The 24,774-nt window shown below is 39.0% G+C and overlaps 1 protein-coding gene across 2 annotated transcripts in view; it reads left to right on the top strand.

Annotated features, from left to right (window-relative positions):
- Positions 1-3,806: 3,806 nt before the first annotated feature.
- MICU2 (mitochondrial calcium uptake 2) overlaps positions 3,807-24,774 on the top strand; it is a 171,647-nt gene continuing 150,679 nt past the window's right edge. For both annotated transcript variants that reach the window (XM_037799783.1, XM_037799784.1), the window contains exon 1: positions 3,807-4,021. In XM_037799783.1, coding sequence (XP_037655711.1) covers positions 3,812-4,021 — 210 coding nt within the window. In that variant the 5' untranslated portion in view covers positions 3,807-3,811. The remainder of the gene's footprint in view (positions 4,022-24,774) is intronic.

Below are 24,774 nucleotides of genomic sequence, written 5' to 3' on the forward strand. Positions count from 1 at the left end.
AGAGATGAGTTCTATTATAAGAATTTGATTCCTCTGCAAAAGAAAAGTTTGAATACATTGAATCTTAAATGAGAGTGCTAGAGGCCCAGGCACATGACACAAATAAACTAATTACAAAGCACAGTTTTTCCAAGTATACTCAAAGATTTTCAGCAAAAGAAAATCATTGAAAATGAGGTTTTTGTCTTGGAAAATAAAGTACACCAAGGGAAAAAATATATTTCTGTATGCTTAACACCCACAGAATGGAAATAGGCACCACAATTGTGATATTTATTCCCTTACTCATATAATCATTCACCGAATATCCAATATATGCCTGGCATATTGTGCTAGGTGCTGGGGAAACAGAGGAGAATATCTCCTTCTCCTTAAGGATCTCAAACTGTGGGAGAAAGACAACAATGTTTTTAAATGTGCCAAATGCTATAATGGAAATATTATATTCTATCTTGGGCTTGGGGCCATGAATGAGTAATAGATCTCTGGTTTCATTTAATGGCTAGAGGAATGATGTGAATTAGGCTGTTTGAACAGACAAGGAAAGACTATGGTTTCTGGAGAAAAACAATAGGCTAGAAGGTAAGACATTCAGGATGTCAAAACATATTCCAGAAATTCTATAATCACCCGTGGACAGAAACAAGCTAGACATCAATAATCCAGGAAAGTAGGACACATCCCAAGAATTAGAAGAGGTAAAAAACAGATCACAGCTGTAGGAGGTCAGGCAAGATATGAAAGAGCAGAAAAGTCCCAGAGATTCAGACAGGCTAGAGATCTGGAGTTCAAGTTGTCAGGCACATTTTCAGTCAAGCTCTTTGTGATCAGAGAGGAGTAAGCCAAATCCTGAAGAAGGTAAACTCACATCTGTTTTGAGCCCATCATGTGCTAGGTATTTGGCTAGTCACTTCATATAGAATGTCTCCTTTAATCCACCAAACCATGAGAGGGTTGATTACCGATGAGAAAACTCAGACTCAGAGAGATGAAGTAACTTGCTCAAAATCACACTGATCATCCTGGTAGAGCCAGAATTCAAACCCTGTGGTCTGGCTCACAAGTCTGTGCATGATGAGTCTAGTCTATTTACTTCCTGCCTGGGAAAGCACATTGAAAGTGGTTTCAGCAGCTGGGGGGAAAGTGAAAAGCTCTGACTGCAGATTAATTTAGACAAACTGGCTAAGAGAAAGAGAACATGGGCTAAGGGTGGATCATAAGAAAATCATCCAGGGAACTTCCATTAGGTGGTCAAATTAAATTTAACATGACACTTGGTGTGGAGCGTGTTGCCATATAGTGCATCATGGGAACTCAAGCTTAGGCACAACAGAAACTTTCAGTAAATGACCATCTGATTACTTACATAGCACAAAGGGTCCAACAGAGCAGGGGAAGAGATTCCACTGTGGCCAGGGTCCCGGGGAGGCCAAAACTGCTCAGCTCAGGGTCAGTGAATGGCAGCTCCACAAGCCCCACTTTGTGTCAGAGAGAAGAGACAAATCTGTGCCGCCCAAGGATATCTATCCACCCCAAGGGGAGAGGGCCCTGCCATTGAGAATTCCTGTCCTGATAAGCAGCTGGGCTACTTGTTCCTGGTTCCTGGTGTAACGAAAAGGTCAGGGCCTTTTCGTTACACCTAACATCTCCCCCCAGTTATAGAACAGAAACAGACTGAAACAGCTGTGCACAATAGGTAAGGAGTGGAGCTGGGGTAGGCGAGGGATGGAGATGGCTGTTGAGGATATGTCTGTAACATCCCAGCACTTGGGTTTTTTGTTTGTTTCTTTTGTTTCGTTGCAAACTTCAAGGTGGCAGTGAATTTATGATTAGGAGCTGTTCCAGTTTGCTAGAGCTGCTCTTATGCAAAATACTAGAAATGGATTGGCTTTTATAAAGGGTATTTATTAGCTTACAAATTTGTAGTTCTAAGGTCATGTAAGTGTCCATACTAAGGCATCAACAAGATGATACCTTCACTGAAGGAAGGCCAATGGCTTCCAGAACACCTCTGTTAGCTGGGAAGGCACATGGCTGGTGTCTGCTGGTCCTTTGCTCCCAGGTTGTTTTTCAAAATGGCTTTCTCCAAAATGTCTCTAGACTTCTGTCTTCACTCCTCTCTCTCAGTTCCTGTGCATCCTTGCTTCTTTCTCCAAGGGCATTTCTCTCTAAGCATCTGGGGGTCCTCTCTTAGCTTCTCTGGGGCAAACTCTGGACTTGATTGCTTAGCTTAGCATCTCCAAACGTCCTTCTGTCTGCATCTCCAAGCGTTTCCAAGTGTCCATGCTTGTGTGGGCTCTAAGCTCTCTTAAATACTCCAGTGAACTAATCAAGACCTACCCTGAATGGCTGGGTCCACAACTTCATGGAAATAATTTAATCAGAGTTCTCACCCACAGCTGAGTGGGTCATACCTCCATGGAAACATTCAACCAAAAAATCACACCCTAATCAAGACTAGTAAGTCTAGCCCCACCAGATTGCATTAAAGAACATGGCTTTTCTGGGGACATAATATGTCCAAACCGGCACAGGAGCCTTGGCATCTTTGACATTGGCTCTAGGTTACTGCATACCCAAGTAAAGCTTCTAACAGCTTGGGACATTTTAGAAGTTGAACAAGAGTTTATTAAGTAAATTTAGTCAAGAAAAGTGAAGACCAGAGAATGGAGGACCTAGGTTGCAAAAAAAAAAACAAAACAAAAAACAAAACAACAAAACAAAAACTGAGTTTTCTGCCTCTGCTAAGTCAATTCTTATCACCTCAAATAGACTGGGGTATCCTTCCAAGCCTTCACAACAGAAATCATTTGGGTCTCCAACGACAGGGAGCCATGCAAAGCCATGGATGGGATAATAGTCTACCATCAAAGACTTTATGGGAACAGAATTTAAATTCAATATACAGCAAATAATGATTGCCTGAAATAGAGTGGCTTTGCCTGGGAGCTCATAAGAAAATACTTCAGCAAAGTTAGAAGGCTGGGATAGGATGTGCTTTAGCGGAAACGAAAGAACAGTCAAAAATATGAACATAGGCAGGGATAAACATGATTGATGGGGAAGAGACTGTTAAAAAGAAGTTTTCTTAATTGCTTAAGTGACATCAATAGGAGAACACACATAAACACACCGGCACATAACTTATATTCTTAACAAGGGTTGTTTACCAGGATCTGGCAAACTAATTGGCATTATTTAAAATGACTTGTGATAAGGTATCTGCACCTCATGAATACTGTTTTATTAAACAAATACTGTTTTGTTGTTGTTAAAAAATATATAGGAATACAGCACATCATAGTTTTCAGGAAAACATAATCTTTCAGTTCCAAACCCCAGCCACTTCTGGGACGGGAGTCCACTCAAGACCATGCCCTTCATAAAGGTAAATCACCCCAGGTAACATAATCCTACAGCCCCGTCCTCAGAGGTGCCTGTCTCACACCCCCGGTGCTCTCCTCTCCAGTGCCCTCTCAGGGCCCAGACAAAGGTTGACTCTCCCTTATAGACCAACAGAATGACACTTAGCCTTGTGGAAAAGGTGGGTGTTCCTACACAACAGAAGGCACTATCTTGTCTTGGCTTTGAGGAGGCCCCTTGGAGTTGTCTGTTTTGACGTTTTTCAAGTTATCCCAAGCTCATTCAGAGAGAAGATGTGCCCTTGGCTAACTAATCCGAGCCTCACCTCAGCCACAAACCAACAGCCGAGAGCGGGAGGAGGAAGAGGAGGTGGTCGCGTATCTCGCGAGAGTCGGGCAGCTATGTCGAAAAGGCGGTATCCCGCAGTGCGAGGCGCACTTCCGCAAAGATGGCGGCGGCCGCAGGGCTCGGGGCTCGGCTGGCGGCCTGGGGCGGAAGGCTGCGGCATGGGCTGATCACCAGCACACGAACCTCTCTGGGTCCTGGGCCCTTGGCGGCGGCAGTGGCCGGAGTGGCCCTGACAGGAGCAGGAGTAGCCTGGTACGGCGGCCGCGTGAAAGCCGCGGCGCTTCCGGGCAGCGTCACGGTGTTAGCACAGGTAAGGGACGACGTATTCAACGGCCGGAGCCAAGCCCCTCCCTCCTTTAGACGCCCCTTGAGAGGAGGGGTCTGGGGCGGGGCGGCCAGCTGTCTTCTGGAGCTAGGGTAAAGGCTCAGCTGCGGAAGACCCCTGACAGGAGGATTTTCCTTCCTTGCCGTGGCCCCCACCAAAGGCCCGTGACAGCAGTCGTGTCATGAGCGGGAGATTCAGCCTCCCTGGGAAAATCCCCGAGAAGCTAAACACAAGAACAAGTCGACGACACAAATTTGGACGTGAAGGCGTCTTAACTCTTTGAATTTGCTGATTTTTTTCGCTATACTTTGTATCTCCGTAGTTGGTGAAGTGGTACGCTGAGATTTGGGGTCTGGGGTTGTATGTGTCCAGTGACCCCACCAGGGGAACGTCTTCGCATACCTTTGTTAACCTTTATAACTACAGGTTTTACGATTGGTTCTGTGTATAGCATAGTGAAGTTATCCGAATAGATGGCTTCTTTTTAATCATGAAAATGTCAACTATAAACACTAACTTGTTGATAATTTCCAGATATTAAGTCAACTGTAAACATGGTTACCTGAGCGTAAACATAAACCTTAATGAAGACTGCAAATGCTAAGCCAAAAATATTCTAAAACCTCGATAAGTAAAGTACTTCAATATAGATAATATTGCCATACAAAACATTTGAAAGCTTGAAAGAAAAGTACTACTTTTAAATATTTTATGGACATTTTAGTTTTAATAAGGTTTTGTATGTGAATTTTGTTGAAAACTAAAAGCTGTATCTTATTCTTTCTCTGTTTATTTGTTAGCTTTACTTTGTGCCTTTCTAATGAAAATCTCAAGGAATATTCAGGTAGAGCAAAAGAGAGAAAAGTAGATCTTGCAAATTAAAATTAAGTATTGGCAAATGATATTTTAAACATGTATTAAATTAAGATCCACATAGATACTACATGCAGTAACTCCCCTCCTCACATCATTTCTGTTCACTGGTGGAAGAATCTGTTTCCTTGTGTTTTCTAGCCTTTTTATTAATCTTGTGTCAAGCAATCCAATTTATTATTCATCATTGGTTTCTCTGCTTCTTTTCTCAACTCCTTAATCCATCCTGTTTAGGACCCTTAGTTAATCTTCCCAAAATGTCACTTGAACCACATAATGTACCTTCTTCTACGGAAACCATTAGTGCCTCCTACTGTGGGATAAAATCCACATTTTTAACCTTAGTCATCAGAGCCATCTATTGGCATATTCTGACCTTCTGTTATTCAGACTCACTTTCCTAACAGAGTGAGTCACTTAAACTGTCCCCAGACCATGACTTGAATTTTCCCACCTTAGCAATTTGTAGACTCTGAATTCCATTCATCCAGTTTTTCACCTATGTGTCAAATATTGTGAGGGCTATTGAAAATCCAGATACATAAGATATAAATTCTGGTCTTAGAGAAGTCACACCTTCAAAAGCCTTTGTGCCCTTGTCTCCTGCTTCACTGGCCAACTAAAATGCCTATTTCCTGCAGTGACTGACAGCATCCATATTTATTTATACTCCTAGGTTTAGCTCAAATCCTAATTTGCTTTAGTCAAATAAAGCCGCCTTTCCTTCGTTCAGTCTTTTTTTGATAAATGCTATGAGAAGTATAAGCAAGTACTTATGTATCTTTCTTTTAGTCTCACCAGGTTGTTTGCCCTGAAGGAAAGCATCAAAATTATAATGAAAGCTACTATGGTTTCTGGTCTTAGTGTGTACCACAATGAAAAGCATATACAGAAACCTGCAGTTTTAGGAATGTAAGTTAGGAAAAATGGATTTTAAAGTCATTGAACAGGTTTTTTTGTTTTGTTTTTAAAATTTTGATTGTGGCGACAGATACGCAACACAGAATTTCACATTTTAACCACTTATATGTGTACAGTTCAGTGATATCAGTTCCATTTGCAGTGTTGAGCTACCGTCACCATCATCCATTAGCAAACCTTTTTCATCACACCAAGCAGAAACTCAGTACCTATTTCTGTTGTTTTAAGGCACCCAGTTTGTGCTACTTAGTTATGGCAGCACTGAGAAACTAAGATACCTTGAATTTCCTTGCTTCTGTTAACAAAAACAAACCAACAAACAACCTAGTTGCAGCACTATCGCGAAGTGTGCTTTTCCATTTTTCTACACAGGATAACAAATCAGGAACACAGATGGTTCATTAAAAAATATTGAGTAAAGTGCTAAAACGGATATCTCTCGATGGCCACACATTTCATAATTCTTCCTTCCCTGGGATACTCAAAGATGGTTATGTTCGTACTGTGTAACACTGCCCCATAGACATAGGTTATTGATTCAGAGGATGCACTTATTTCCCAAATTTGGCCAATCACAGTCTTTCTTACAGGAATTTGAAATTTGGAACACAGTCATACAGAACCTGGGGAATTATTGGAGCATATTCCTGTTTGTTAATAGCACTGTCAATAGCCATGAACTTCTCCTGAAGTTCATAGAGCTGTCTTTGTTCCTTCCCTTCTCAAGAAGAGCTTTGGTTTAACTCCCTGATTCTATGAAACATCCCAGTATCTTTTCAGAAAATTTCTGCTGCCTTCTCAAGTCCCTTAAGATAGCTGAGTTAGTTTGTCTTGATTAAAACTCAAAGAATCTTAACTAGTACAATATCTGTTGTATAATGCTAGTCACGGGAATACTAAGAAAGTGCTAAGAAAGCGGTTATGATTCCCCATGAATGTTAAAATCAAATGGTAGAACAAAGGAGAGTCTAAAGTTGTATGTAATGGTGCCTAAGAGTCTCCCCCTGAGTACCTCTTTGTTGCTCAGATGTGGCCCTCTCTCTCTCTGAGCCATCTCGACAGGTGAACTCGCTGCCCTCCCCTCTACGTGGGACCCGACTCCCAGGGGTGTAAATCTCCCTGGCAACACAGAGTATGACTCCCGGGGATGAATGTGGACCCGGCATCGTGGGACTGAGAGTATCTTCTTGACCAAAAGGGGGATGCAAAATGAGACAAAATAGTTTCAGTGGCTGAGAGATTCCAAATGGAGTCGAGAGGTCTCTCTGGTGGACATTCTTATGCACTATATAGATAACACCTCTTAGGCTTTAATGTATTGGAATAGCTAGAAGTAAATACCTGAAACTACCAAACTCCAAAAAAAAAAAAAAAATCAAATGGTAGAGGCCAACATTAAAGAAATGCTTAAAGAATTCTGCAAATTGCCAGGTAGTGGGTGATGATACATACAAATGAGCCTAATGGTAAGACTAATTTGGCGTTGACTGAATGACTCAGTGATGGTCCCTACCGCGGTTGGGATTGTCCTGAAATAGACTTAGGCAAGACTAGCTGGAGTGAGAAGAGAAGTGAGTCAGGGAACAAAGATTTACTTGAAAATTTTAGATAAGCTTTTCTATTTCCAAGTCTAATGATAAAATTTACTTTCTCTCTTTTTTTTCTGCCCCTACTTCTAGATGGTTTCTGTTCTAAATTGCAGAAATGACTCCTGGGCTTCTAAAAACTTTAACCAGTATAGTGTTTTTAGGTTCTTCCCCCAGCACTTTCCCAGGTCTCCCCAATCTAGTACTTTCAACCTAGCTGAAGTAACTTGGAAAATGTTTTATCATCAGTTGTTTTGCAAGATCTGATACAGCATTTGCTTGATCTGCTGTTGGGCCAGTTTAAGACAGTGGTTCTCATCCTTTTGCCATCACGGGGTCCTTTGAAGATGACCACACATTCTTCTTAGCAACAGTGGCTTAATATAGTTCAAGCTGAGGGGGCCTGTAATTTGAAAATCCTCCGGGTTTCCTTAGGAGAGGGTCCTTTAACCCCTCCCTCACCACCACCACTTTGGGGGCATGAGTGCATACCTGAGAATCAATGAGATCGATATATCTCAGAATTTTGGTTTGTCGTTGATAAGTTGCCATCTCTTGATATCATTTTATTTTATGCATTGGTGTAGTTACAGTTATTTTATTCAGTATTACAAGATGGTAAAATCTTCCTGATATGGATCTATATTAATAGTGATAATGTCTTTCATTTTCAACCATCACACTAAGTGATTTTTTTCCAGTAAAGATAATGACTGTATGTCAATTCAGCCATACATTTTCTGGTTTCCCTTGTGACCAACAGCTTTGTGTGGGTCCATCAGGAAATAAGGGTAGAATTCAAGGTTGTGAAACAGAAAATAAATTGCAATCTTCCTTCTTCCTTTCCTTTCTCCCTTCCACAATTATTGAAGTGCCTACACTGCAGTTGGTATGTAAAGTGTGGGGATTTGAAATACAGTCTTGGGAAAAGTATCAAGACTTTAGTAAAGGGAGTGAATTGAAAATTAGTTAGGGAGCTGTTGCAAAAATCAAGAGAGATTTGATAATGACTAATTAAGTGGATGAGTTTGAAAGACATTTGGAAGATAAATTTGTAGAGTCTGGGTTACAGAAGTTTTCTATAATCGGTAATGGTATTGTTTCAAAAGTAACTACTCCCTCTGGACTGAGGGAGCATGAAGAATGAAGGCAGTAAGGACTCAGGAAAGCTCCTCCCTCCACTTCCAAGGCTGAGACCAGCTTCTTTTAAGAGGGCAAGGCTACCATGAAAATAGGCTGCCATTGTTGAGGAAACTTGCCATATAGCACAGGCCAGATCCAGTCTGTAGAAGGAGATTGCCATTGCTGGAAGATGTGAGCTGCCTGGGCTGATCTATAGACTCACCCTGCTGGGTGGAAGGACAAGGCTGGGGCTACCGCAGAAGAGGTTACCGGGGGGTGTGCCTACCTGAGGGCTTCCAGATTTCCCATGGAAGCAGCTCGCTAGAGCTGTTTGGAAGTCGTCCACCAGGTGGGAAGCTCCTTGCATCTGCCCACTGTTGCTGACTGGGAGTGGCCCCAGGGTAGGGAGAATATGGCCTGATGCTGCTGCTAAAACTGGTTGTGTGGGCCACGGGGCTCCTACACTGAATTTAAAAAGGAATACTGGAACCTGGTAATCAGCCCTTTGTAAGGCATGCCATTCTGTTTGCATGCACGGAGATCATATGGTCTAACATATCTACTGTCATATACCTATAGATATACTTTATCATTATTTGCCTTTAAGTTCAGAAACTATTCTTTATATTCTAGTTGATGACATATTGCTAAGTATTTAAATGTAATTTGTTAAAATATCAAATAACTAAATACATCCTCATTAAAATGGATTTAATTTAGAGTATCAGAGCACTCCTATACTTTTACAATATTTCATTAGTTCTGGGACACACTTTTTTTCCCCCACATTTTAGCATATCTGTAATCAGGATGCATCTTACAGCTGGTGATACTTTATAATCCTTTCTGGCCAGGTGGAAGTCGTTGACCTAGTTGTCATTGCCTGAGAATGTGAGAAGGTGGTCATATTTTCATCACTTCAATTGAGATATGTGCATTGTTTGGCAATACATTTATCCTTAGGAGAAGGGAAATCTTAGAAGTATCTCAAAGAAACATGAAAGAAGGCTTAGCCTTAGCTCAGGGCAAGAGAAAGAAAGGCAGAACTGGCTAAAAATTGTCAGGAAAAGAATCATACTTTGTCACTGTGGTCAACTCATGATGGCTAAATTGACATGGTTTAAGGATTAAGACATAATATTAGAGGTCTTCCTAAATAGATACCAATACTGGCTTAAAAGTCGTAAGTCTTTTATTTTACTTATTTTTATAACCTACCTGGAATTTGCATTTGCGGTTTTAGTGAAGGAAAAAAATTATAGCAGAGTATTATATTCCTGTCACTGTCTCACACTATAAAACTTAGTTGATGTGTTTAGAGTAATTTTTAGGTGATCACTTCTCTAGTTAGCTGTTATAATAATTTACTATAAATGCTAAATAACTTTGAAGTCGTTTAGTTAATAAATTTAAGTTAGTTGCCTTCATGTTGGGGGATATTAAAATATCAGTCAAACAGTGCAGTGCTAGGTTTGGCTTTTTTGACTCTATCAAAAAAGAAAATTAAGATCCAAGTGTGCTGGTTTGTATATATTATGTCCCCCAGAAAAAACCATATTCTTTAATGCAGTCTTATGGGGGCAGACATGTTAGTGTTGATTAGGTTGGACTCTTTGATTGAGTGTTTCCATGGAGATGTGACTCAGTCAACTGTGAATGAAACGTTTGATTGGGTAATTTCCATGGAGGTGTTACCTCGCCCATTCAGGGTCGGTGTTAATTGGATCACTGGAGTCGTATAAAGGAGTTCACAGACAGAGGACCTCAGAGCAACTGAGAGTGACATTTTGAAGAGGAGCTACGCTGAGAGAGGACAAAACACCCCAAGAGCAACATTTTGGAGAACGCCATTTTGAAACGCAACCTGGGAGCAGGCGGATGCCAGCTATGTGCCTTCTGAGCTAGCAGAGGTTTTCTGGACGCCGTTGGCCTTTCTCCAGCAAAGGTACCTGTTGTTGATGCCTTACGTTGGACACTTCATGGCCTTAAGACTGTAACTTTGTAAACATCAAATCCCCTTTATTAAACCCAATCCATTTCTGGTATCTTGCAAAAAGGCAGCATTAGCAAACCAGAACACCAAGACTGAAATTCCATCTACTTTACACCCATTGTTAGTTGTCAATGTTTTACTATAGAACCACCGTTCTAAAGTACTAAGGCAGAACTACTCAGTGTTTATTCATCATTTTGCTAACAATACTTAGCTTGGTGCCTGGTTCATAGTAGGTACTTGATGAATAATTGTTCATTGAGTAAGTAAGTGAATAAATGAGCAAATGAGTAAATGAATGGAGTGTGCTCAGCTAAAGCCATGCTTAAAATGGTTAAATTCAGTTCAAAATTAGTGTGCTTTGCCCCCAAAGCTTTAATTTATCTATATTGTTATAATGCAAGTTTGTGATTTCAAAGCATTTTTACCTGTCACTGAGCAGTGGGTAGTTACTTTGCAGAAAGTCTCTCAATTTAGATTTCACTGATGTTTCCTCGTGGTTTATGCATTTTTGTCAGGAATACCACAGTAGCGATGTTTTGTTCTTTTCAGTACATGTTGTGAGGCACATGATGTAAATTTGTACTGGTGATATTTTTATCATTTGGTTAAGATGGTACATGCCAGGTTTCTCTATTTTAAAGTTAATTAAGGAGTATTTATACTTATCAATTAGTAAGTATTTTGGGAGGAGATACTGTGTGGCTTTGTAGAGCTTTCCCTTCTCCACTTATTTATTTATTCATTTATATCTGTGGAGATGCACAAGTCCAAATTCCATAGGACAGGATGCGTGAGTCCAAATTCTGTAGGGCAGGCAGAGAGCTGGCAACTCCAGTGAATGTCTTCGATGAACTCCCCAGGAGAGGCTGGCTGGCTGAAGAAAAAGAAAATTTTCTCTCTTCTCCCTTAAAAGTCTTCCACTGATTGGATTAAATCCAGCTGATTGAATTCTCTCATTGTGGAAGACACACCCTTTGTTGATGTAATCAGTCACGGGTGCAGTCAGTTGACTGATGATTTAATAAACCAGCCTTCTGGTTTATTAACCAGCCACAAATATCCCTGCAGTAACAATTAGGCCAGTGCTTGCTTGACCAGACAACTGGACATCATCACCTGGCCAAGCTGACATGAGACCCTAACCATTACACTTCTACCAACTTTAATGCTGTGGTTTTTTAAAAAACTGCATTTAAATGTTTATTTATGCAGACTTTGGTATTGAAAGGATTTAAGGTGGCTTAGAAAAAGTCTACTGGGAGTTTTGATGCTTGTAAATAGAGAAGAAAATGGGAAAGTAATAAAATAAAAGCCATAAAGAATATTAGAAGATATGCTGTAAGATCCTGTATCATGCTTGAGATGAGTCACAAATTTGCTTTTAAATTTAGCAGCAAGTTCAAAGCAGGGAGCAGGCCAATTGCATGCTTCATAGTATCCAGTTGCTCACCAAGTATAACCATTTCTGGGAATAAAACAGTATTTTCTCGTATTTCCTGAAGAGGATATTGTAGCATCTTTATAAGTATAGCAGGAAATTTCATACTGTGGTGTTTTATAATGCCTTTTAAAATAGCACATTTGCATAACCAAAACTCATTAGATAAGTGGCAAAATGATACACCTAGCAATACAATATAGTCAAGGGAAGACAATGCTCTTCATGTGGTCAATTGTGTCTGTTGATGCTAAGAGGTTATATAGAATAAGAACAGAAAATTTAACTTTGCATGTGGCAACAGGGAAATTGTTGGTGATCTTGATGAGTTTCAGTGAAATATTGAGGACAGAAATCTAATTGGAACACATTGAGGAGAGATTGTGAAGTTAGAAAGCAGAGAAAGTGAGTAGAAGTTTTGCTGCGAAGAGTATAAAACAGTCACGAGTGGACAATAGATATGAGACCAAGGATAGGTGTTTGTTTTTTGTTTTGATTTGAGATGGGAGACAGTAGAGGATATTTGCCGAGTAGGGAGGTAAAAATTGTTACAGATCTGAGGGTTGATGTTCCTGTTTGCTAATGCTGCTGTTATGCAAAATACCTGAAGTGGATTGGCTTTTATAAAGGGAATTTATTAGGTGACACATTCAGAGTTCTGAGGCCATAGAAGTGTCCAAATTAAGGCATTAACTAGAGGATGCCTTCAGTGAAGAACGGCCAGTGGCATCCAGAACAACTCTCAGCTGGGAGGGCACGTGGCTGGTGTCTGCTGTTCTTTTGCTGCCGGGTTGTGTTTCAAAATGGCTATCCTCAAAATGTTTCTGGGTTTCTCTTAGCTTAGTATCTCCAAGCGTTTCTGTCTGCATCTCCAAGCATCTCTAGGCATCAGCCACCTCCCAAGTGTCTCTCCAAAAGTCTCTCTCAGCTGCTGTCTGTGTGCGCTCCCTTTAAAGGACTCCAGTAAACTAATCAATACCTACCCTGAATGGGTGGGGTCAAATCTCCATGGAGACATTCAATCAAGAGGTCACACCCTAATCAAAAAGATAATGTCTGCCCCCACAAGATTGCATTAAAGAATATGGCTTTTGGGGGGACATAATATATCCAAACCGGCATAGGTGATGATTTAGGTTGAAGTCTTCGAGAAAGGAGGTTATATATGGAGTCAAGTAGAAGGATTTGGACTTTGATAGTAGCAAAGATGCTTCTTCCATTTATCAGGAGTGAATGCAGAATGGTGTAGCTAATCCTAGAAACTGGCTAGAGCCCTAATTCCACATTTTCCTTCTGTTAAAAAGAAAAAAAAAAAAAAAGCCCAAAGAACCTGATTGTGAACTGCTCTGGAAAATTAGGAGGTAGAGTCAGGGAAGCATAGAGAGGAGTTGGGCCATTCAGAGGGCTCTGCAATGACTGCTGTAGGGGAACACAATTAGGGGAAGAGGGGATTACTTAGAGTTCGTGAAGAATGAGAGCTTAGAAGCAACAATTGTGGACCAATTGCCACAGACTTCTTATAGCTTACTTTTTGATGTATCAGTTCACTGGGTTTTAAAAATGTTGCTGTAAAGTGCTAACAAGTTTCTTTTTAAGAAACCTTGGTAGTATGAGTTTAATACAAGGAATGTATTGCATCTTGGCATTAAATCTAAAAATTATTAAAATTCTAAAATAGTAAGAGAGTACCAAAGATGGTTTGTTTTTCTTTGATATTTAAATTAATATTTTGAACTTATATTTTGTGAGTAGAACCTGACTAAAACAAATGGTCACAAATTTTAAATAACTAAGAACTGTGAACCATTATGCTTAAACAGTCAGAGGAAATATATTGATTTAGGAAGAGCATTTGCAAGTTTCATTAGATATAGGACTCTCTTTCTATGTTGCATATCAATGAAAGTTTTAAAAACCCAAATAATTAATAAGATAGAGCTATTTTAATTTGCTATAAGAGCCCTAAACAAATTATAAAATTAAATTAAATTGGATTTGCTTTCTTGTATTTGGAGCTGTCTCACTATATTTGTGGTGATTTTTTTGTGAAAGAGGGAAAAACTATGTTAAAATGTTAATGAGTAAAGCTAGAAGTTATTGGAGCATACGGCGAATGTATTTGTGTGCAGTGCACTGGGTTTAATGATAGTGCATTTAAAATTAGTATGCCAAGGGCAATAAACTTAACAGCAACATACAGAAGTTTAATAACCATGAAACAATGTCAGCCCGATGAATACTAAAGCTTTCTTAACAACAGTAAAGTAAGAATGCAAAGAAGTTTTTATACTTTATTGCCTTAGGTAAAAATGTCTGTAGAAACAGATAAGTGATGACAAAGCTTTGATGTTAATGAACCCAAATGGAAGTGAAAAATCAAAGTGGGTAAATGGCTAGGTGAAAAGAAAGATGACAAAGTTATACCCTGTAATTAGGTATAATTTGTGCTTTTGTGCTTTTGACATAGTTATTTGTCCTGTGTGAATGAAAGGTTCTTATTTTCCTTCCTTGTATAATAAAAGGAAAGTACTTGCATACCCTACTGTAAATGTGTAAAAGTACTTTTCTGGGAGGGGGGAGTTGGCAAGGAGAAAAGGAAAACAAAGCATAGTATAAAAACAAAAGCATATTTTAATCTTTTCCATTTGCGGTTCTTTTTGTTCAGCGGAACCCAAGTTAAAAATTATTACTACTATTTGCTTTTTTCTTTAAAATATATGTTCTAGTAGATAATGTATAATATTAATCCTTCTGTTACTGTGAATTTGGGAGTTTTATGAATTATGACAGTGCATAAATATTTTCTAAACCTCTAATAGTAGCAGTATAAGAATTTAAAAGTGATATTCATAGTTTAAAAAGTAGTAAATACTTGGTAAATTAAACGAATACAGCATATATTCTTTTAATAATATACTCTGCATGTTAGTTTATTATTAAATGTTTTTAAATTATGAATCATAGTGTAGAGATAATATTTAATGAATCATATTTAGAAAATTTTCACCGATTTTTGTGAAAGTTCCATAGATATTGGTATGCAAAATAAAAGTTCTGATTACTAGTAATTAAGTAATAAAGTAAGTTTATCCACATTTGTATCATATGCTTTATGTGTTATCTACTAGGAACTTTATATTTAAGTGTGATTCCTGTTAGAAACTACAGTTCCAGGCAACGTCTCCTCAGTCTCTCATCATTTAGATGGTGTGTGCCCCAGAAATGCAAACCATTTTAAAAATTAGGAAAAATGAACCTCAAATAGGAAAGTACAAGGTTTCTCCACAAATTGTTTTAGATATTCCAAATATGAATGACTTTGTATACCTACTGTTTGGGATTATCATGTCATTTTCCCCATTCAATGATATATGCATAATCAGGAAATATATAAAATTAAAAATGATAAATGGGTTGATTTCTGTGTGTGTGTGCAAAATAAATATCAAGAGAGTGAATCACACTGTTAAGTGTTATAAAGAAAAAATATCTTTCAGTTTAATTTGGTCATAATTGCCCAGTTAAGAACCAGGTCAAATCAGATCCCTAATATGGCATCTGACTCTGTTCAAACCCACAGTCCTGGGGAGTTCTAGAATGCTTGGAATTTTTTCAGGGTTGAAGTTTAGGTCAGGGGATTGTTCTTGTGATGGTGTAGAACTGCTTTGAATGTTGCTTCAGGGGGTGCACCATAGACAGAACTTATGATTGCCATACTGCAAAGGAAAATCATTGAACAGCTGAGCACCTCCTAAAGGCTCATCTAATTATCAATCCTGCATACATTGAAATGTATATGAAAGAATTACCTGTTCAGATAGTTTTTACTCTCAGACAAGCCAGTAAGATTCTTTAATGGCAAGTCAGAAAACAAGGATTTTAAGGAAGAACTGGAATTTAACTCGGAAATTATTGCAGTAAAAAAATAAGTATAATGTGTTGCAGAGATACACTTTTCCTTTTTAAAAACTTTATAGTGATAACTTTCGAGTTTTGGTCTGACATGTAAAATGCTTGAAAGTCATCACTCTCATGCTCACAAGAAAAAAGCTGAAAGCGCTGAAATATCAATGGCTAATTTTAGGTCCATCAGATGGTTGGGGTCACAAGGCAAATTACTGCCTGATAATGACACAGGTGAATCCAGAGACACACAGCTTATTGGGAGTAGAAGCTGCCCCTGGAACCAGCAACTGTTAGAAACACTTACAGGGTAATTGACTAATTTCCGAGACACTAAGCCAAAGTAACTTGAAAGAGAAAAACTCCTGGTGACCTAGGCTTAGGGAACATACACTTGCATTGAGTTTTACCCCCAGTAGGCCAATAAGTTCTGAGGATGAAGATTGGAGAACAATCTTCTTATGCTTTTGGACCAGGGGAGGGGAAAAGTAACCATTTTGAAATATACCCAGAGCATTCTGTTCTTCTTAACAAAGGCCTGCCCACAAGAGAAAGGATTTTACCAGAGTCTGACTGACCTGGGGAAAGGGTACCCAGTGTTAGCTCTCTCTTACCTTTACAGTTAGGAAAGGAAAATACCCAATTCCAGCCCCTTTTGGTCTTCCTGTCTCACTTATGGGAGGTGGAAGAATTTTGAGAAATATTTGTGAAGGTCACAGCCCAGGAGTAGAGTGTCACTGGAAGACTGAGACCTAATCATAGGATTATAGAATGCTCCCCCTTCCCCGTACCTTACCACCACATCAATAGGTCTCCTTTATAATAACAAGGAATTACAACTGGAAGAACTGCAAAACTCAGGCCCTCTTTAAAAAGGATTCTCTAGAAAAACCCAAAGACAGCAGGGGAGACAAAAACAAGAACACTAGAGGAAATTTTAGCCTCTGACACTTATAGCTATAGCAAGTACTGAACTCCTAGCCAGATAAACATAAAAACTCACTCTAAAAGCCTATTTACCTCATTCCCTTTATCAAATACATCCTGTCTATCTTTCAACCAAAAATTACAAGGCATGCTAAAAGGCAAAAAAACATTGAAGAGACAGAGCAAGCAAATAAATGTGAAAATAGGAAGTGATAGAAGAATTGAAGGACACAAAAGCTATTAAGACTTGGCAAAGACTAAGTTGAAAAATGGCAGACCGAAGTTCTGCGTTATCAGTAGTTACTTTAAATGTAAATAGGTTAAACTGCAGTTAAAAGGCAGAGATTGAAAATCTCAGAAAATCTACAACTAAGCTGTTGGAGCTAATCAATTCAGCAAAGAGGCAAGGTACAAGATCAACATTAAAAAATCAGTAGTGTTTCTCTTCACTACTAATAAAGACTCTGAAGAGGAAATTAAGAAAAAAAATTCCATTTTACAAGGCAAACTAAAAGAATTGAGTATTTAGAATAAATTCAACCAAGGATGTAAAAGACTTATACACAGAAAACTACAAAACATTGGTAAAATAAATCAAAGAAGACCTAAATAAATGGAAGGTTATTCCATATTCATGGATTGGAAGACTAAATATTGTCAAGATGTCAATTCTACCCAAATTGGTTTATATATTCAGTGCAGTCCCAATCAAAATTCCAACACCCTTCTTTGCAGAATTGGGGAAGTCAATCATCAAATTTATATGGAAAAGTAAGGGGCACCAAATAGCCAAAACCATCTTAAGAAAGAAGAACAAAGTTAAGGATTCACACTTCCTGATTTTAAAACTTACTACAAACACACAGTGGTCAGAACAGCATGGCAATGGGAAAAGGACAGCCATATAGACCAATGGAATAAAATTGAGAGTTCAGAAATAGACCATCACATCAATGGCCAGTTGATTTTTGACATGTGGACCAAGTCCACTCAATTGGGAAAGAATAGTCTCTTCAACAGAGTGTGCTGGGAAAACTGGACCTCCATATGAAAATAATAAAGGGGACCCCCTACCTCACAGAATATAGGAAAATTAACTCAAAATGAATTAAAGCTTTAAATGTAAGAACGAAGACTATAAAATTCCTACAAGAAAATTTGGGGAAGCATCTGCAGGACTTTGTGTTAGGCAGTGGTTTCTTAGACTTTACACCAAAAGCATGATCAACAAAAACTAAAAATAGATAAATGGGACTTCATCAAAATTTAAAACTTTTGTGAATCAAAGGATTTCATCATGAAAGTAAAGAGAAAATCTACAGAATAGAAGAAAATATTTGGAAAATATTTTCCTCAAAAATATTTGGAAACCAGAAATATGATTTAATATGATTTAATATGGTTTAATATCCAGAATTCATAAAGAAATCCTACAACTCAATGACAAAAAGACCAACAACCCAATTAAAAAAATGGGCAAAATACCTGAATAGACATTTCTCTAAAGAAGATATACAGATGAACAAAAAGCACATGAAAAGATGCTCAATATCATTAGTCATTAGGGAAATTCAAATCAAAACAGTGAAGATACCATTTCACATCCACTAGAATGACTAGTAAAAAAAATAGAAATAACAAGTGCTGGAGAAGATATGGAGAAATAGATACACTCATTTATTGTTCTTGGGAATGTAAAATGGTGCAGCTGCTATGGAAAACAGTTTAGCAGGTTCTCAGAAAGCTAAGTATAGCATTACCATATGATTCAGCAATCCCACTTTTAGGTATATACTCAAAAGAATTGAATGCAGGGACTTGAACACATTTGCATACAGGTGTTTACAGCATTATTCACAATAACCAACAGATGGAAGCAACCCAAGTGTCCAGCAACAGACAAATGGATATACAAAATGTGGTGTGTACACAAAATGGAATCTTAAGCAGCTGTGAAAAGGAACAAAGTTCTGATACATGCAACAACATGGATGAACCTTGAAGACATCACATTGAGTGAAATAAGCCAGACAAAAAGAAATATTTAATGATCTCACCAATATGAAATACTTAGAATAATCAAACTCACAGAGTCAGAAACTACAGTACAGGTTGCCAGAGTTTGGAGTGGGGGTAGAAAATGGGGAGTTAATTCTTAATTGAGTTTCTATTTGGGAGGAATACAAACTAAAACTGCAGTGAGGTACTACTACCTGATTAGCATAATTTTTTGTGTTACAGTACCAAGCATTAGCAAGTATGCAGGGGTTGACAGGAATCCCAGCAAGTAGATAGCTAAATAAATTAATGAAACTACTTTGGAAAACTGTTCAACATCATCTAGTAAAGTTGAGAAATACATACCCTATAACCCAGTAATTCCTCTTGGGTATTTAACCTACAGTGATGTACATTTATATGCATCTGGGTACATGCACAAAAATGTTCATATCTGCATTATATGTCATTTACTCCATTATCTTCTACATTAAATGCTGCTGTGGAGGAATCTGAGGTCATTCTGAATTTTTCCCTATACGTTGTAAAGAATTAACTTTACACAAAAGAGGTCTGGCCTTTGTTCAGGCTCCTGGGGGAGGAACCTCTAAACCTTTGGAATTTCCAGAGTCATAGGAGTTGCCTTTGTTATTTATGGTGGGTCCCAGAGCACACCTGATAGTTCATGCTAACGGGATGACTCACGGCAGGGCCAGCCACAGGGTGGTCTTAGTGTGGGGGCCGTCTAGGCCAGAAAGTGCAGCCCTGTGATTAGGGGTTTGTGGTTTTGAGCCTTGTCATATCAGCCCGACCTCTGGGGAGTGGTGGGGCACTGGAGGTTGAGTTCAGTTACACACCCAGTGATTCAGTTAATCATGCCTACTTGATGAAACCCCAGAAAAACTCTGGACACCGAAGCTCAGGTGAGCTTCCTTGGTGGACAGTGCGTATCATTGTGCTGGGAGGACGAACGGCATGTCCTCACTCTATGGGAAGAAGACACAGAAACACTGCGTTTAGGGACTTGCTAAATCCCAGACTTGCTCTGTATGTGTCTCTTCTTTGGGCATCTTCTTATTTGCATCCTTTTTTAAAGCTGTATAATAAAACTGTAATCATAGCACTTTTCCTGAGTTCTGTTGAGTCAGTCTAGCAAATTATCGAAATGGGAGGGTTACTAGGAACCCCTGAATTGAATTCGTATCCAGTTGGTCAGAAGCGAGGGTGACAGTGGGAACCTCCCTGAACTTGCAGTAGTTTCTTAAGTGAGAGCAATCTGTGCCCTTAATCTGTGAAGCCTGGCCTTATCTGGGTAGTTTGTGTCAGAACTGCATTATACCCTGCTTGTAGTTGATTTGCTTTTTCAGCCTAGATGCCTATATCTGATTTTCCTGGATCATGGTTTGCTCTTCTGAAGCTCAATTCTTTCTTCATTTCAAGAAAACTCTCTTGTAGCATATCCTTGAATATGTTTTTGCATTTTCATTCTCTTACTTTCTCATCTTTGAACTCCTATTTTTATAGAATTCATGTTCTTAAGATGTTTTGAAGCTCAAAATAATTGTGAAGTGTTAGCTTCAGTGTCTTAAGGAAACTTTTCTTTTAGGTTAGTCTCTGTCTTTTATACGTTTTATTTCCCTTTTTTTTGCATGGAGGTGGGGGACCTAGAGGGCTAAAATGTGCTTGCATATTTGCCATGCTGTTTCTCTTATATAAGCTTTATTTCTCTAATTTGTTGCAGATAACTGCTTGATTTTATTTCCACTGAATAAACACAACCAGTTTGTTTTTTCTCTTTAAGGTACCATGTGAGGACTGGATATTTGTGCTGTATTTTTCTGTAGCATGAGGGAATTGAGGAGGGGTGTCAGATGAAGTATGTAGACTTTGGTAGAATACTAGGATCTTTCTTTCTATTGTGAGATATGGTTAAATATCCTAAACCGGAGTTCATGTCACTTGGCTCAGTTCAGCAAAAATTTATTGAAGACCTTTTATCTGTCAGTCACTGCTCTAGAAAAATTCTTTCCCTCATGAAGCTGATGACCTAGTGGAAGAAAGAGTCAGTAAACACAATAAAGTATAATGTATACTAAAATCTGGTATCACAGAGAAAAGTAAAGCAGAAAGGGGACACTGTGTGTGTTTATGCATGTATGTGTATCAGCAGGGGGTTAGTTTAAAATAGTTTGAGCAGGTAAGGAAGGTCTTACTGAGAAGTTGAAATTTGAGCAAAGACTTGAAGAAGATAAGGGAGCCAGCCACATGGCTATCTGGGGGAAGAAGAGTACGGTGTTCCTATGGGGGATAACCTTGGCCTCAGGATCAGTTTACCAATGCCATATTAACTCAGGAAACTTCCCCTCCCAGTTTTCCTTTTCTTTTTTTTTCAGCAGCCACCAGCCTCACTATTCCTTTGTCAGAAGAGGACACAGAAAGATACCTCCTCAGATGTGGAGGTGTGAATGATTATTTGTCAGATATTTTCTTCTTATCAGTGTGGCTTCCAAGATGTACAGTGGGATTAGGAGAGCAGTTTGTCTGTTCCATACATGAAACTTGTTCACTAGTATTTGAAATTTATTACATCAGGCTATGTACCTTTTTTTGTCTGGTTGTTGATGTTGAGGTTTGTTTACTTGTTTTGTTCATTGTTTTTTCTTATTTTGATAGGTGCTCTGTCCACCTCTCCAACTTGATTTGGTGTCACTCTCCTCTTCACTATCTCCACCCCAGTCTCACCGGCCTTTCTAACTCGCTGCAAGCACCTTAGGCTTTGCATTTACTGCTCCCTCTGCCTGTATAGTCTCAACCAAATAGCATGCATGTCTGGCTCCTCCCTCTCATTGAAAGCTCAGTTCAAATGTCGTGTGCTTCCATCGCCATCCGATTTAAAACGGGCTCTCCAGTCTCTCTCCAATATATTACTCTATTTAATTTTTAATCACTATCTAAAATTATCTTGTTATTCATTTGCTAACCTGTGTATCTGTTTCACCCTATTAGAATGACAGTTCCTTGAGAGCTGTGTCCCACACTACTTTACAAACAGTAGGTCTCAGTAAATACATGGTGAATATTTTACTGTTTTTATGAGAGGAAACATCACTGATACTCACTTTTGTGCTACAGATTAAGTGACTTGAGTTTATTTAAATACTCCACTTATAGTATGTTTCTCTGTATGTTGAATGTGTGAAGAGGGAGAGAAATAATGAAATAATCAAAATGCTTATATGGATTCATTTTATATAATTGGGAATCTATATTAGAAACAACCATTTTACCTCATAGTTTGGGTCCTTATTCTTCATATGTGTGGAGCAAATTGCTACATGGTATGTCATGGAACACAGGCTCAGGCACTACAGAAACTGTCAGCAAATGACCACTTTATTACTTACGCAGCACAAAGGGTTCAAAAGAGCAGGGGAAGAGATTCCATCATGGACAGTCCCCTGGGGAGGTCAACTGCTTGGTTCAGGGATGGTGGGTGGCAGCTCAGCAGGCCCCACTTTGCATCAGAGAGGAGAGAGCTGCTGGAAGCTGTAAGACATTTTTAGACGACCTGGGATGAATAGGTTTCTCATTTTTATACTTACTCATGTTGGGAAGCTTTTTTTTTCCTCTCTTAAATTTTAAGAGGCACTTCTGCTGTATGTGGAAAATTGATTAGGTTTAATGCTCAGCTCAGTTATTTATTAACTGAGATTAATAAACTGAGATTAATAACTTAATTGAGATAATTAAGTTCATTAACTACATACTCTACAATGATGGTAAAAGAAAAACTTTCCATTCATTTTAGGATCTCACAGCTTTATTGATTGATTAATGAATTAGGAAAAGGGAAGTTCATACAGAGTGAATGCAGAAGCACGTGAGGAAATATTCTGATTGACATTAAGTTTCCATTTTCAGTAGGGGAGTATTACAAAGTGGACAGCAGATAAACATTAATTAATACGGTAAGCTTGTTTGTTCTGATGAGCTGTCTCTACTGGACCAAAACTAGTTTTATAACCGTGTGTTAGTTATCAGCAACCCATAGGGTATGCTCCGCTTTCCCAGAAAACCTTTGCAGGTCAGTTGTTTTTGTCTTCTGGAAAAGCCATTCTCGAACAGGGGCCTTCTCCTGGCAATGCCCAATGCAGGTGGCCATTTTATTTTACTTAACAATGGGTAGTACTTAAAATTGAGGCATTTTATTTTGCTAATCATTATTATATTTTACCAAATTATCATTCATATTTGCTGATTCACTTTTGCCATTTATTCTTAATCTTTGCATAGGTTGTGAATCTGTTTGAGAATATGATAAAAGTTATGGACCCATCTCCTGAAAAATCCATATGTGCATTTCACATATGATTTCAGGGAGTTATGAACACTGGAAGTATGACCATGTAGCATGGGGTTAGGAGCCTGTGCTCTGAATTTTTACATCACTTCCTTTGTCCTTTCCTGGTTATTATGTTCTTCCTTCTTCACATTATAAAATGTTTTAAGTGTTCTATCTAAATTCTTTCCCGGTTCACACATTGCTACTAGCTTTTGGGTGATATTACTCTCAGATCGGATAATTTATGATGTTTGTCTCTTACCTTCCAACAGTTCTTCTGTTCTGACTTTGTACGTTCCCTGTCCTAGCCCAGTGTTTTAGTTTCCTGGCTGCTAAAACAAATACTATGAAATGGATTGGCTTAAACAACAGTAATTTTTTGGCTCACGGTTTTAAGACTAGTAGAACTTTAAAATCTAGGCATCATCAAGGCAATGCTTTCTCCCAGAAGACCGGTGTTCTGGGACTGGCTGTTGGTGATCCTGGGGCCTTGGTCCTTGGTTTTTCTGTCATATGGTGTTCCAGTTTGCTAAAGCTGCCAAGGCAAAATACCAGAAATGGGTTGGCTTTTATTAAGGGGATTTATTAGGTTACAAGTTTACAGTTCTAAGACCATAAAACTGTCCAAACTAAGGCATCAACAAGAGAATACCTTCACTGGGGAAAGGACAATGGCATCTGGAACACCTCTGTCAGCTGGGAAGGCATGTGGCTGGCATCTGCTGGTCCTTTGCTCCCAGGTTGCATTTCAAAATGGCTTTCTCCAAAATGTCTCTGGCCTTCTGTCTCTCTTAGCTTCTGTTCAGCTCTCTGCTTGGTTCTCTTGGGGCATTTCTCTCTAAGCATCTGGGAGTCCTCTCTTAGCTTCTCCTGGGCAAACTCTGGACTTGACTTAGCATCTCCAAACGTCCTTCTGTCTGCATCTCCAAGTGTCTCCAAGCGTCAGCATCTGTGTTGGCTTGAGCTCTCTTAAGTACTCCAGTGAACTAATCAAGACCTACCCTGAATGGGTGGGGTCCACATCTCCATGGAAATAATCTAATCAAAAGGTCTCACCCAGAGTTGGGTGAGTCACATCTCCATGGTAACACTCAATCAAGAGGTTCCAACCTAATCAAAAGACTAACAACTCTGTCCCCACAAGATTGCATTGAAGAACATGGCTTTTGTGGGGGGCATAATAGATTCAAACTAGCACATGCAGCAATGCATGTGGTGGCCTCCTCTGGGTTCTGTTGACTGCTCTGGCTGTTTCCTAAGGCTTCTTTCTCTGTGGCCTTCCCTATAAGGCCTTCAGTAATATGATTTGGACCCATCCTGATTCAGTTGGGCCACACTTTAACTGAAGTAATCTTATCAAAAGGTCCTATTCACAGTGAGTTCACACCCACAGGAATGGGTTAAGATTAAGAACATGTTTTTCTGGGTTACATAACTCTAAGCCACCACACCCAATATACATTCTGTTACCCCTATTTTTAATCTTACCCTGTTTACACTTTTGTAAATGGAGCAGAATGCCTTTGTCTATCACCACGTGCCTCTTCCTTTAAATAATAAGGATCCATTTCTCAAGGTAGCTTCTTCTACTTTATAATATTCAGCCTCTAGCCTGAAAGTGAGTTCGGTTAT

This window comes from Choloepus didactylus, chromosome 12 (genome assembly GCF_015220235.1).
Source record: "Choloepus didactylus isolate mChoDid1 chromosome 12, mChoDid1.pri, whole genome shotgun sequence".
Classification (NCBI taxonomy): Eukaryota; Metazoa; Chordata; class Mammalia; order Pilosa; family Megalonychidae; genus Choloepus; species Choloepus didactylus.